The sequence below is a fragment of the Aricia agestis genome, chromosome 4 (assembly GCF_905147365.1).
Source record: "Aricia agestis chromosome 4, ilAriAges1.1, whole genome shotgun sequence".
Taxonomy (NCBI): domain Eukaryota; kingdom Metazoa; phylum Arthropoda; class Insecta; order Lepidoptera; family Lycaenidae; genus Aricia; species Aricia agestis.
This window is the reverse complement of record NC_056409.1, coordinates 903,458-918,335: the sequence shown is the minus strand read 5'-3', so window position 1 is coordinate 918,335 and position 14,878 is coordinate 903,458. Positions and strand designations below refer to the sequence as shown.

At 39.2% G+C, this 14,878-nt stretch overlaps 2 protein-coding genes across 5 annotated transcripts in view; one reads left to right on the top strand and one right to left on the bottom strand.

The window, feature by feature from the left end:
- The window catches only part of LOC121725887 (protein kinase C and casein kinase substrate in neurons protein 1), a 100,479-nt gene extending 97,664 nt beyond the window's left edge, over positions 1-2,815 (top strand). For all 3 annotated transcript variants that reach the window (XM_042113050.1, XM_042113051.1, XM_042113049.1), the window contains one exon: positions 574-2,815. In XM_042113050.1, coding sequence (XP_041968984.1) covers positions 574-686 — 113 coding nt within the window. In that variant the 3' untranslated portion in view covers positions 687-2,815. The remainder of the gene's footprint in view (positions 1-573) is intronic.
- Positions 2,816-2,918: 103 nt separating this feature from the next.
- On the bottom strand, positions 2,919-11,482 carry LOC121725886 (RNA polymerase II-associated factor 1 homolog). 2 transcript variants are annotated; one of them, XM_042113047.1, is made up of 10 exons: positions 11,287-11,482; positions 10,832-11,207; positions 10,413-10,702; positions 9,922-10,120; positions 7,719-7,901; positions 5,650-5,726; positions 5,046-5,264; positions 4,832-4,928; positions 4,385-4,543; positions 2,919-3,042 (listed from the first exon to the last, which is right to left on the bottom strand). In XM_042113047.1, exons 1-10 carry the CDS (start codon positions 11,352-11,354, stop codon positions 2,968-2,970), a joined length of 1,743 nt encoding a protein of 580 aa, XP_041968981.1. In that variant the 5' UTR covers positions 11,355-11,482; the 3' UTR covers positions 2,919-2,967. The 2 variants fall into 2 exon arrangements, with proteins under 2 accessions (XP_041968981.1, XP_041968982.1); XM_042113048.1 differs by having other exon boundaries at positions 2,919-3,036.
- Positions 11,483-14,878: the final 3,396 nt, after the last annotated feature.

Here is a 14,878-nt window from a genome sequence, read left to right as displayed (position 1 = left end):
CGACATGTCCCCCGGACTATAGAGTAATGTGTCGCCCGGAAGAGAGATGTGTCTCCCGGACTATAGAGATATGTGTCTCCCGGACTATATAGAGAAATGCCTTCCGGACTATAAAGCGCTGTCGTCCGGACTATAGAGTGACATGTCCCCTGGACTATAGAGCGATGTGTCTCCCAGACTATAGAGATATGTGTCTCCCGGACTTAGAACGATGTCTCCCGGACTATAATAGAGAAATGTGTCGCCCGGAATAGAGATGTGTCTCCCGGACTATAGAGATATGTGTCTCCCGGACTATATAGAGAGATGTCTCCTGGACTATAAAGCGATGTGTCGTCCGAACTATAGAGCGACATGTCCCCCGGACTAATGGAGAGATATGTCTCCCGGACTATAGAGCGACGTGTTGTCTCTAGATTGTAACTTATGCCATGTTAGGCCTCACAGACTTTACTCGATGCAGGCTACATGGAGTTATGTTTTATTTTGCATTAATGTTACATACAAACAATTGCTATTGAATTTAACGTTTTATCAATATAACGAGTCTAACATCCACATTTCTCATTTCAGGTGACCTATTCGAGAAACTAGAGGACGAGGACGAGCAGGGCTGGTGTAAGGGGCGCAAGGACGGCCGCGTCGGCCTCTACCCCGCCAACTACGTCGAACCCGTCGGACACTAGCCCCCGACACACGCTCCGACACCGACTAAACGATTAAACTGCACAGTTCGGCCTTAGTATATACAAGCCCCTTACCCATAAAAAAGTTATAGTTGGATACACTGTACAATTTGTCCTTGAAAAAGTAGCTTGAAAAAGAACAAAATATTGTATTCACTTGTGTAACTATTTTTATCAGTAAAGGGGACGGAGTCAAGACTTCTTAATAGACTGCCTAAATCAAAGTTCACATATTATTTTACGAGGCCACTAATTCTAAGAACAAAACTTTAAATTACACATTAAGAAGCCAAGTAAAAAACGCTTATGTATGATGGGTGCGCCTAACGAGCAGCCTATTGTGAAGATGCTCTGTTTATAATTTTTATGTCTAATGTAACTAGTTGTGTCCCTTTTTAGTCGTGTGCAGCAGGACTAAAAAGGGACACAACTAGTAATATACAAAAGGACATACGAACTGAAAGTGTCGACGATATGGCGAGAACACCAATAAACAATTTTCACGGCTAAGTCTAATGTTAATGTTTTGCCAGCTAAATGTCACGAAATTCTATGTATGTCGATGACTTCACCCTATGATTTTGTAATTTTCAACTAAATTGTAGCGACATTTAAGACCCAAGTCGCTGTCGGAGCGGTGTTATTTATACTCTGAGCTGCTCGGTAGTTTTACTAGGAAATGGTCTGATTTAGAACAATTTCAGTATTTACACTTTTGAGATACACGAACTAGTATGGTGATAAACGTACGGGCGCGGAACATGTAGAAATTATATCACGTGTCTCTTTCATCTCTTATATTGCTGTCGCATTCCTATCGCGTACCTGTACAAACGTGATAACAATATATTAGTGAGTGAAGGAGACAAGTATATTGATGAGTCAATGTACTATTTTTATGTGCTTTTTAAAGTTGTACCAAAAAAGAGAAAAACTGATATCCCATAGTGCCCACTGCAATATTAAAATCGATAACAATTGCCACAAGTTCTATATTTACTTTGTTTTGATTTGACTTATTACCTTTTTAAACGAAAAATTTGACTTTAAACGTGAGACTAAAATTTTATTACAAAAAACGAAGGTATTTTATTTGTACTTATAAAGATGTATTATTAATTGTAAAGAGCTTTAACGAACTGGATTTGTCTTTCCATTTATATGAGATAGAAGACACAATTTCGAGCATTGAGTGTTGTGAAGCGAGACGTCTTGATTTGCAACGAAACCGAGAACCGCAACATTTTTGACGTTTTTTTTTATTTCGGCCCAATTTTACTATTGACCGAGCTATTTTTATAATGCACTTACAAAAACACAAAAATTTCGAAGGAACTTTATCTGACGTACGTTTGGATCGTATTTACAATCACGTCGGCCTAGATGTCGTAGTCTACGGTTACTCGCATAGGCGGCACACGTCGCCCCAATAACTAGCTATGCCAAAAACTAAACGCCTACCCGAGAACGGCCGCTACATAGTGATAGCTAAACTTTGTAATATATTAGCGGACTTAGGCGTTAATTTCTGTACATACACGGTTATATTTAACGTGCATACAAAATATTTATTTTCCGTTGTATATAATGTATAATTATACATGTCGAACGGGGCGGCGCTAAGCTAATCTAGTATTAATAACCACGGTTTTCGTAGTCAACATACCACTAACTAAACTAGCTAAACGTTTAGCTATACGTTTAGCTTCGAGCAGTGTTATGTTTCTATAACTTTATTACTAGCGACTCTCGCCATAGTACGTATAAGATGTTAGCTGGATATTGCCCGATGTGACGTCACTAGCGCGACGTTAGCGCCGCCCCGTTGACGGTTTAGTATTAAATTAGTACTTAGTATGATAATATAATGAAAGTGTTTATCTTATTTTCTTTCCTTTCTTTAGTACCTCGTTTATGTCGTATCACGTATGGGAGTCCAGCGAGGCTGATGTTTTATAGTTTTGACTCGTGTCGCGTTGTTCACTTAGTGGTAGCGATGTTTGTTTTCTTTGTTATGGGCTGCGATGTCTCGCGGAAATTCATTGTATTATATTATTATCGGAGGGTCGTCACGGACCACATATGTTAATATATTAATAATATTGGTAAAATAAAATTGTTACATATGATTTCATCGGTTTTTATTGCCTTTTGGCGGGCGTATTATTTTATACATTGCAACGTTTTTAGATAAGAAATTGTTACAGGATTCGAAGAAATAAAATGAGCGACTGTATTACCGTCAAATATATTGAGGTATGTGTAAAATACGACGATAAGTTTAGTCGGATCCACTCTTCCTAGACGAGGCGCTGGACGCCGACCCGCTCCGGGACCCGCTGCGGGACCCCTGGCCCTGCGGAACGACGTCAACATTTTATTCAAGCTCTAGTCGCACTCACAGCATCCAGATAACTGATTGTTACGAGTAGACGATACGAGATGTCTGCATCTTATGTGTCTGATACTACGAATAATAAAAACTAAGGAAGAGTAACTGTGTTAAAAAATTTGTTCCGATTCTACAAAATGTGACCCAAATACATGCATGTGTGAGATATTATCCGTTTTTGAACATATTTATGAATATGAATGGCTATTATTTCAATAATAGTCTTAAAAGAAATAATTATTTATGGTAACAATGGTCCTTATTTAATTAATTAATGATATTTGGACGACAAAATATATAATATTATAACATTTTATCTTTAAACAGACAATATTAATTAAGGTTTCTGGTTATGATACTATTGTTACAAAAAGTAAATGATTTAATTAAAAATCTAATAATTGAATACTTGATTTATGATGATTTTCAGGATGATTGTAACTACAAATCATTGTGTTTATGATATTAGATGCAAGATGGGTAGTCAGACGCGGGGCGGAGTGACACGTCATTGGTATTGTATATAAGGCGGGTTGTCTGATGGAGGGGGCTCACTCTCTCTCTTGCCGTAAGCCTGGTCACTCTGCCTCCTGTCAATGTGAATTGGCTCTGAGTACTTCGAACAAAGATCGTTATAAGTTAAGTATTTAAAGTATTTTATTTGTTTTAACGCTTCTAGGCCTTTTGGCTAAAATCAAAGTGTTAATATCTGTTCTTTTCAGCTAATTAATTGGTTTTTCAGAAAAGTTGTTTCGATTGCTTATGAAAATGAGGAAAAGCTAAGTGAATTGTACTTGTAAAGTACTAAAGTATTTATATTGTATTTACTATTGTAATGAATCATGTCTTATTACTAGTGTTTATGATTTATACAATACTTTTATTTTGAAGCCCTAAGCAATTTCTGACACATGCATACTTTATGCAAAAAGAGACCCGAATACATGCAAGAATTTTGTGTAATAATAGGAGTGACAACCATTGCCAACGGCTTTATTTTGTCAATTTTAATGTAGTGTTTCGTAGCTATTATGTGCAAAAAGAACCTTGAGAACCAAATTTAAAACGATACAAGTATGGGAGTTACGTTTCCTTAGTTTTTATTATTCGTAGGATCTACAAGAAATTTTTGGCGAGTGGCTAAGATTAATGACGATTGATGTCGTCTTGTAAAGGGACACTCGAGTAAGCTATTTTATACCTCGAGACATTTTATTCTCGGTGCCAATATAAGACTGATCAAAAGTTTTTCATTTTCTGTACATTTAAAAACAAAATACAAACAATTTAATTTGATAACACACACCTGTCGCGAGCCACTCGCGGAGCGACTGCGGGCGCGCGAGCTGGTGCGTGACGACTGGCGCGAGCGCGAGGACGCGCGCGAAGATCGCCGGCTGCCGGACGAGCGACGCGACGCGTGAGACGACGCGCGGGAACTCGCCCGGGAGGACGCCTTAGAGCCCTTAAATTATATATAATACATTTTTTATTTGATTTTATTTGGAAAACTTACATCATTTTAACACAACAGTAAGATACATATTACACAGCGATATGCAAATTAGAGGTTTCCACTAGTGTATATTATGTTAAAGTTAAATCTAACATACCAAGCATCAAAATTCAAATCATGACGAATGTGATGTGTTGTGAAATATACATTTTAAAGTAGAAAAAGACTATATATTTTATACCCTTATAATAAATAATTATGAACTATTTGTGTGGCAAAGTTGATCAACTGCTGTACCTTATTAGATCCCTTAGAGCTGGCGCGACTGGCGCGGCTGGCGGAGCTCGCCCGCGATGACGCGCGAGACCCAGACCGCGAGCGCCCCGAACCAGATCTGAAATTACATTGACAAATTTCCATATTGCTACAAGGTCATCCCGTACTCCACTCGTACATTCTCACAAGTTATATACTATCAGAGAATTTTTCATAGCTCATTCATATAACACACCTGGCTGAGCCGGACTGAGCTGAGCCGGACCTCGAGCGAGATTTCCGCGAGCCGGAGGCGGAACGCGAGCGACTGCGCGACCGCGACTTGGAGCGCGACCGCGACCGCGACTTGGAACGCGACCGCGACCGCGACTTGGAACGCGACCCCGACCGCGAGCGCGAACCCTTGTCCGAGCCCGCAGGAGACTTCGATCCTGACTTCGACCGAGAACGGGATCTGAAAACATTAAAATTAAATAAGACAGACGTTTTGTTACTAACAAAGTCAATGGCCAAGTCCTATGTAAATAGACTAAGGCCGGCCATAGGCGGACCGCATCTTGTAGTCGGTCTCGACTTACATGCGGTTGCCACACGGCGATCTCCAGTTTTCATTCATATCCGCAATACACAGACCGCTTCGAACAGTTCTTGAACAGTCGGAGCAGTTGTTGATCGCGATCGCTCTATAGCAGTCAGCTCGACCGCAACTTGCAGACCGTCTGTGGCCAGTCTAAGTGTTTATCTACCCAAGATAGTATGTCTTATATGTTACAATCTAGTCTTACATAACATTTTTAGACAGCCAGCAATCTTGTCTTATACCTTTAGTTCCAATATACCTTTCTTTATCTTGGGTCTGCTCGTGTTTATCCTCCTCTTCTTCTTCGTCTTCCTCCTCGTCTTCTTCTTCTTCCTCCTGAAATACAAAACATCCTCCTGAATGTCATTCACTTTTAAGTTTTAGACTGTATAGGGGGTGACAGACACGCGAGTAAGTACTTGCGGACTTATCGCCTGTGTGTCACCTAAAGTTCGCGTACTTAAAGATTGCCGCGTAAGTTCGCCGTCTTGGAATTTTACTCGTAGCTCGTACACGTCTGGCAGCACTGCGAGTCGCGAGCCGCGAGCCGTCAGGCAGTGTTGCCAACACGACTGATACAAAATTTGCTAAACTACTGTTAAAATTTACTGTAATTAATCCTAAAAATTATGCTAACACTAGCTGTTGCCCGCGACTTCGTCCACGTTACCATAGTAGATCACACCCCAAGTATTAATTATTGTACAAAAATATTCAATATACAGATTGACTTTCCTACGATTTTATTATAAATAGATGTTCCGCGCGGCTTCGCTTGCGTAATTTAGGAATTTCACGCAACCGTACATTTTGCAGCAAAAAATAGCCTATGTCCCTTCACATGGTCTATTCTTCATGTTTGCCAAATAACATAAAAATTGCTCCAGTAGTTCATAATATAATAAGCAATTTCATATAATTTTCCCCGTTTTTTCCACATTTCATCTATGAATGGGCTATCTCCTACCCCGATGAATGGGCTATCTAACATTGAAAGAATTTTTCATATCGGATAAGCAGTTCCTGAGATTAGCGCATTCAAATAGGCCCTTTCATATAATTTCTCCCGCTTTTTTCCACATTTTCCTCTATTTCTTCGCTCCTATTAGTCTTAGCGTGATAAAATATAGCGCATAAACTTTCTCGATCAATGAGGTATCTAACACTGAAAGAATTTTTCAAATCGGACCAGTAGTTCCTGAGATTAGCGCGTTCAAATAAGCCCTTTCAAATATTTTCCCCCGTTTTTTCGACATTTTCCTCTATTTATTAGCTCCTATTATACTTAGCGTGATAAAATATAGCCTTATAGCCTTCCTCGATAAATGGGCTATCCAACAGTAAAAGAATTTTTCAAATCGGACCAGTAGTTCCTGAGATTAGCGCGTTCAAACAAACAAACAAACTCTTCCCAATTATAATATTAGTATAGATTTTTCAGTCAAATAAAACGTTTTTTAATTTTAAATATTTAATAATCAACAAAATCTCAATTTATTTTATGTCATCAAACAAAATATTAATTTATTGGTGTTCATCGATAGCTGATGCTGCTGATGTACCTACATGTAGACGTAGAAAATTCATTGTCCAAACTATAAATCTCCTTGGTACCATGAAGTGAATATACCTAGCGGAATAGAGCAACAATTTCGAGCTGTCAAACGAAACCGAAATTGGTTTTCGTCTGTGTGAAAAATATGTATGTACGTATAAACTTAAACTTTTCGATTTAGTTTTTTCTTATTAGTTTTTAAAACGTAATATGATATTATTCCTAAATAACACAAAGCTTCTTCCGTCGACGACATGGTAACCCAGTGTACTCGTGTGTTACCGACGCGAGCCGAGTAAGTTCGCGGACTTAAAACCCGCGTACTTAAAGTTCGTACGTCTATCACCGACGCGAGCTGCATAAGTTCGCGAACTTAAAACCCGCGTACTTTAAGTTCGTACAGTCTGTCAGGCACTTAACCAGTTCGCAAAAGTTATTATCGAAAGAGTTGATAGTTTCACCATAACTAAAAAATGTTTTTTTTGTGCTGAAGGCAGGTCAAGAAGCCCTGATGTCACTGCGACCCTTGAGTATCTATTGTGACTCCTTCGCATTGAGTACCATCCCCAACCCAATGCTGCTCATAAACTGAATGATGTGGTAGGGGATATTTGTGGCACCAACCACAAATATCTTTTGTGGATGAGTATTCGTAGCGACCAAGGTGCCTATTTCTGCTCTGTTAGAGCAGGACAGTCAGGAGAAGGCTACCCTATTTTAGAAAAGACATCCTCACAGCATTTTTGCACAGCCCAGTGTACAAGTAGACTGACCTGTGCGGGCTCCAGCTGTTTCTCTCTCAGCCTGAGCATGCGGTGTTCTGCGGCACTGAGCGGGCGGTGCGTGACCACCAGCCGCGTGAGCGCCTGCGCCGCCGCCCCCGCCCGCGCGCGGCGCTTCGACAGCCGCACGCGAGTCTCCAACTCGTTGTAGTAGATGCAGTGGTTGCGGACCACCTGGAATTATTGTTTATAATACGTTCAGAAAGAACAGCAACGGATACTTCATGTTCTTAAAAAATATTTCAATTAACTATGAATCGTTTAATCGATGTCCTTTGTTGTGTTCGTCTGCCGACATTCCAAAAATAATAGACTAGACCTTTAAATTGTTGAGCTAGTTATAATAATAAGGGAGTTTCTAATTTAGTTTCCAGGTTTACACTTTGATTATACAAACATATTATTGCTACAATAAGGAGAGATGTGTTTGAGAAGAGTGGCAATGTCTATGTTATATGTTTGAGGCAACAAGTGAAGTTACTAGTGTCCGACCGAAGCTTCGGCTTCGGCGGCCGAAGCCTTCGGCCAAAAAAACCACCTTCGGCGAAACCTTCGGCTTCGGCCTAAAACCCGGCCGAAGCCGAAGCTTTGCCGAAGGTCCGAGCAACCGTCGAAATTGAACAAAAGACTGGGTGAGTCGTGAGAGAGCGACGGACCGGTCGTGTATGCGGAGGCCACTGGGAGTCACTGTCAAATACAATAAACACTAATTTCTTAATAAATCATTTAATTTTTTACTAAGAAGTTAGTGTTTGTTTATTTTATTTTTTAGTCTAGTTTCGGTCTAGTCGAGTAAAACAAAGACTGATTGATTGGTCTAATTATTGTTATTTGTGAAATAATAAAGAAATTATTATTTTTTACAATAGTACAGTCAATAAAGTAGTTGTAGAATGCGTTAGCGGGAACCTCAGAGATTTCTGCTGGAACTTATTCAGGGTGCTTAGGAACAAAACATACTAAAAGTCCTTAAGTCTAGGAGGTGATCAGGAGTGAGGGGAGGGTGACAAAAGTCTAAATTTTTGTTTTTTTGGCTAATAACTAAAATACGATGCGTTGTAGCAAAAATGTTCTACAATAAAAAAAAACTTATTAAATTCTCTATAATTTTGATTCTACACACTTTTTCCGAATTCTCATCCTTTTTCGGAATTCACGCTCAGAAAAAGTGAAAATAAAGTGTTTTATTTTTAAATATTCCTTTCTAATTCTGTTTGAATAGTAGCTTTACCGCTTCTATGCTTCGTTCAGTAAGTGAGAGGCCTGTAAGCACATCCCCCCATCCCCTCATTACACCCCTTAACGCGGCAACGCACCAGTAGCACCCCTGGTGTTGCAGACGACGCAAGGCATAACGGTAACCAGCTTCCATTAGCTGGAACATACACTAATTGTTAGCCTGCTTAGTTAAATGTATAAAAAACATTCGGGAATGGGCTGACCCCTCAAGAGTGGGGGTGGAAAATGTAGGTAATTTCTTGACGCCAAGGATAATAGGCGACTTACCAGCGCCTGAGGCTTCACTAAAACAATAATATATTTTGTCACTGTACCAGGGATTGTAGCAGCGGCTAATGTAGATGCCAAAGAGCAATTCCGAAACTTCCAGCGCGTTTAGTTAAAAAAACGGATGAGAATTTGGAAAAACTATATAGAATCATAGTTATAGAGAATTGAATAAGCTTTTATTTCGTTATAGAACTTTATTGCCACAACGCATCGTTTTTAAGGTATTAGCCAAAAACTAAAAATTGAGACTTGTCACCCTCCCTTCCCTATGGCTCACCTCCTAGACGTCAGGACTTTTAGTATGTTTTGTCCCTAAGCACCCTGAATAAGTACCAGTAGAAATCGCTTAGGTTCCCGCTCACGCACTCAACGACTACAAATAATTAATAAAAAATCACAAAATCACAAGCTTTTATTACTATCTCTAAATCAACTTCTATATGAAACAGTCAATATAGAGGTAAACCAATATTATCAATATTGAAGTTTTGAAATAATTTTAATATTCATTGTAGCTTAAAGAAAATTTTGAACAAAATTAATTACTGAGAGTCAAGATTAAGATTATAAACCTTCGGCTTCGGCTTCGGCCGAAGGTTGTGGTGATTGCTGATTAATCGGCTTCGGCTTCGGCCAAAAATAGACCTTCGGTCGGACACTAACAGTTACCAATCATGAAACTCACCAAGAAGTAATTCTCCTCATAGCCTTTGGAGGCTTTACTCTTTACGTTCCAGTTGTATTCTCTAGCCATCTTGTACTCATAAGTGTCCCCATCCATGTATGGAATATTCTCAGTGATATCTCTGCGTCGTTTTTGTATTGTGTCCTCCGTTGGTAAGCAGTAGGCAACAAATTGTTCACCACTTTCATCCATCACACCTCTGTGGACAAATAATACAATGTCAAAATCTAGACCAACCTCTCGACCAAAGAAATACCACGGGCTCACAGAAAACCGGCGTGAAACATCACTGCATTTTGCCAAGTCAGTGATTTTACTGGAGGCCCAATCCCCTACTCTATTCCCTTTCCTACCCTATTACACTGTTCCCTCTTAAAAGGCCGGCAACGCACCTGCAGCTCTTATAAAAAAAACATAGCATACTAAAAGCTTTTATATGTCAAGACAAAAACGTTAAGATATAGTTGTGTAATTTGATTTTATGAGTATACCTGATCATAGCTTGAGACATAGCTTCAATCTGTCCCGCCACATTCTTGTCTGCCGGTGCGGGGTCGGAATCAAATATGACCTGCGCACATGGATACTTCCACATCTCAAAATCTGGGAATACTGGCATAATCTCAACCGGAGTCACGCCTGGCTTGCTGTAATGTTTCTCAATGGGCTTCTTATTGTCTTCAAAGGTCTTTTCAATAGCCTTAATTTGACTATCCCTGTCCATATACAGAGTTTCTTCACTGAATATCTTCTTGACATTGTAACCCACCTTGGCTTCAACCTGAAATACAATTTTATAGTAATACATGACCAAAGATGCTATTAATTATAATAAAAGCGAACCATAGTACTCATTGTCATAATAACAACTTTAAAAACAACATGATTGTGTTGCAATTTTAACAAGTACCTTTTCCATTGATTGTGGCTGAAACCTAGTCTGTTCTGTAGAGATATATTCTGAGCGCCGCAACCAAGAAACATTTTTAGCGTGGTGACGTGATCGTTTCGAGTCCTGTGGAGTGAGTACATCGTCTTCTAGAAGCTTCTCATCAGCTGGGTCCAAAATTGCATTCCCATCACCCTGATATATATCGCGGTTTATCAAGTCGATGTGCACACCTAGATCGTGCTCAGTCAAAACTTCATATCTGTAGTTTTTCTCAAGGGATGTAGGATTATATTGAATGAATCTTGTCGATGGAAATGGGTATGTGATAAATTTTAAATCAAAGGGTATATCGGGTAGAGTGTTACAATACTTGACGCGTGTCACTAATTCAGACCTGTAAAGGAATAAATTGATCATTGAAATGCACTTATACATAAGTTTGACAAACAATAATTTTAACGAAAAAGTTTAACCTCCTCTCCCCAGTCCGAACTGGTCGTTTCTCCCGCTCTTGTTCATTTGTTTGGACAGTTGGCGGCATCTTCACTATTTGTCGAGTAATTTTCTTTACATCACAATTATTTTTCCATAATTTACCTATTCCTAGTTGTAGATTTTTCTCTAGCAAAATCTGTAAACGTAATTTATATCGAGTTCGACTTTCGAGAGTGTTTTAATTCTTCTTCTACTTTTTTTTTTTTATATAATGGCACTTCGGCTATAACCATGGCCAGTGTCGAGTATAAAGTATAATATTATGGCGGGAAAACAATATTCTTTATACAATTTTTTCTATATTATCGTCAGGTCAGTCAAGTCTAAAGTCTAGTCAAAGTCTAAGTATAAAGTCAATACAGTCAAGAAGTCAAGTCGATCGATTCAGTAAAGTGGTAGGACGCTTTACTGAAACTTTTTATGGAGTTTTGGAGGGAACACAAAAGAGCACGTTTCTGGTTATTACATCACTTTTCCACACTTGTGCACGATAACGAATATTTAATGGTTAATATCCTACCAATATTACACATTAAAAACCCAGATAACACAATTTTAGGAAAATAATATAAAAACACAACATCACTCTTTCACATTCTTCCAAAAACACAGATTACTAGTTGTCCAAAAACCAGTGTTGCCAGTGCTGTATGTTCCAAAGTTACATAATGTCATGCAAAAAGTAACATTTTGAGGGGAAAAGTAACATTTCGTATTATTTAATATTTTAAATGACGGGGGGGGGGGGGGGGGGGGTGGATCTTTCTCCAGGTTGTATCGCAAGATTTCACAGATTATGTATTTCTGCTCCCATACAACAAACTTGATTTTTTGGCATTTTGTGCTGGATATCAATAATGGTAACTGGTAGGCACTTGAAATTTCCACAAAATCCTTTATTAAGTAAATATATGTAACTAAATAAAAAAAAATATTCAAATTAAAATATAATAAAATAAGCTCTTATACTTAAATAAAAAAAACACAATTTTTGGCCTATTTTTGCTCTACGGAACGGAACCCTTAATGAGCGAGTCAGACTCACACTTGGCCGATTATATTTTATTTTTACGAAGGCATTTTATTATATTTTGTTTAGCTCCAAGTCTACCAACATGTTACATGACGGTCATTAAACAAAACTTTAAACTAAGGTGCGATAAGACTTTAATTATATGAACGTGGGCGGTGCGCTGCTGATAAAGGAGAACTGTCAAAAATGGCGTTTTTGTATGATGACACAACTCAATAAAACTTAGTGCGTTTCGTTTTCGCATTTTTGGTTTCAAACATCTTTTTTTTTTTCAATTACCAAAAGTAACGTAAAAGTAACATCTGTAGTCATGTCACATGAATGTAACATGGAAGGGTCAAAAGTAACGTAAAATGTTACAAAAGTAACATTCTGGCAACGCTGCCAAAAACCTCTACTTTTCTTTTTTTTCTTATCAGACAGGATATTTGCCAGTAGTTTTAAATGTTAAAAAATGTTTTCTAATGTTCGGGCCACACACTAACGTTTAACGTCAATGCCCAACAACGCGACCGTTAAAGTGGGTGGCTAGTTGGCTACACTTGAACGGTCAACGCTGGCTACACTTGAACGGTCAACGTTTAATGCCCAACGGCGTTGAAAACGGCGTTGATTTTACTTAACCGACTTCAAAAAAAGGAGAACTGCCTAATTTTCGTATATCAGCATCTTAACAAATGTGCTAAAATATTTCAAAAGTAGTAGTAGTAGTAGGTATTTATGTATGTAAGTATGTATGTATGTATGTTTTTATGTTTGTGTTCGCATATCTCTGGAACTACCATTGCGATTTCAGTAAATCTTTTTTTGTTGTACTAGATATTGTTCAACTTAGGGAATAGTGCAAGTTGCATCAAAATTGGTTCAGTAGTTTTGGAGGTAGGGAGATTTAATTCTAAATTACGTACAATTTTGAAGTCGCTTTTATCTTTTTATAATGTTAATTCATTTCTTCAAAAGGTAATAATTCTATTATTCGTCGTCAAACATCACTTTGCATTCCACGATTCTTGTAACTTTTGAGTTTCAGATCCCACAAACATGGTTCGGTTTGCAAAATTAAAAAAAAAAAGTAATTACTTTCTCGTTAGGAGTAACTAGAGTGGAGTGAAAACTCCATAACCAAACTTACGTAAATAAATTTAAGAAAACGTGCGATTTAAATGCAAACAAGTCGAAGCCAACACGTGTGATCCCGTCGGGCACTCAACGCACAGTGACGATACGTAGTGTGGCCGCTTTATCGCATTAATTCTCGCGTTAATCTCTTTGATGTACCGCCACTAGAGCTATCGCCAAACGGCAAACGGCATTTTAAACGCCGTTGAAAATTATCGCGTTAAATTGTGGCTACACCTACGGCTAACGTCCAACAACGCGATAATTAACGGCGTTTGACGTTAGTGTGGCCCGAACATAAAGGAGTAAGCACTGAGCACACTGAGACTAGACGGGCCGTCCCGGGACTCCCGGGGCTCAGCGTGCCATGCTGGGGCGCATCGTAAAAATCCACCTCCATACAATTTGTATGGAAGCGGATACGCGTATCACTCAGTTTGCGGGGGAAATCGGCGCGGATTTTTGTTCGTCGGATTTCCGTCAATGCGACATCGACAAGACCCGTTGCGCCCCGGCAACAGTGTGCTATACTATAGCAAGCGGCGGACGCGATGCATTGCGGCCCGGCAAGCCTCGGCCCCCACCACGCCCCACATCATTTTATTTATTTAAATAAATAAATTAATTAAACAGTGTGTACTTAATATAACAGGTCTATGAAATAAACGAAAGCTCTTCATAGTTCATCGGAGCTATCCATAGTTGCAACTTTGCAAGGTACAGGAATCTAGGCAGCACCACAGATTAATATATAGTCTGTCAAGAAAGTGAAGAAATTAAAAAGTGGCAACATCACAGTGTCATCCCTTTCAAATCAATCTAAGAAAAAAGGGATGACACTACGATGCTGCCACTTTTTAATTTCTTCACTTTCTTGCCAGACTATATGTAGCAAGCTAGGTAGCACACTGATGACTGAACTCAAAATCCGTCAATACGTTGCGCGCCAACCCGCCCCGGCATGCCCCGGCACGCTTCGCCACAGTGAGCGTTATATTATCCGTCAATGCGATGCGACCCGACCCGGCAATAGTGTGCTATCGCTTACCAGCTATAGCGTATTTTGCGCTGCGCTTCGCCCCGACCCGCCCCGGCACGCGCCGACAAAGTGCGCGCGAACCTTAAATTCTAGCCGCCGCTTTTGTGAGCTTCCATATTTGTAATGCCCCTGCTTCATAGTCCATCTGCGCGTTAAAGCGTTAATAATTTTAAATAAGAGTGTTTTTGTAACAAAAATGAGTGATAATACTTTAGGGTGTGTACGTGTTCCTTCGTCACGAGTTTCCCCATTCCACAAAAGTAAAAAAAAATTTTGGTCTTTCAGCGCTGCTACTTTCACAGTGAACTCTTTACAAGGAAAACGTACACACCCTAAGGTATTATCACTTATTTTTGTTACACCCTGTATATTTTTAGGT

What these genes read in the sequence shown, in the direction of transcription:
- LOC121725886 (XM_042113047.1), bottom strand. Translation starts at nt 11,354, where the DNA reads ATGCCGCCAACTGTCCAAACAAATGAACAAGAGCGGGAGAAACGACCA. An exon ending in ATGTCTCAAGCTATGATCAG is followed by an intron (nt 10,121 to 10,412) that starts GTATACTCATAA and finishes ATTTGTCCACAG; the next exon opens with AGGTGTGATGGATGAAAGTG. An exon ending in GCTCTAAGGGATCTAATAAG is followed by an intron (nt 4,544 to 4,831) that starts GTACAGCAGTTG and finishes ATATAATTTAAG; the next exon opens with GGCTCTAAGGCGTCCTCCCG.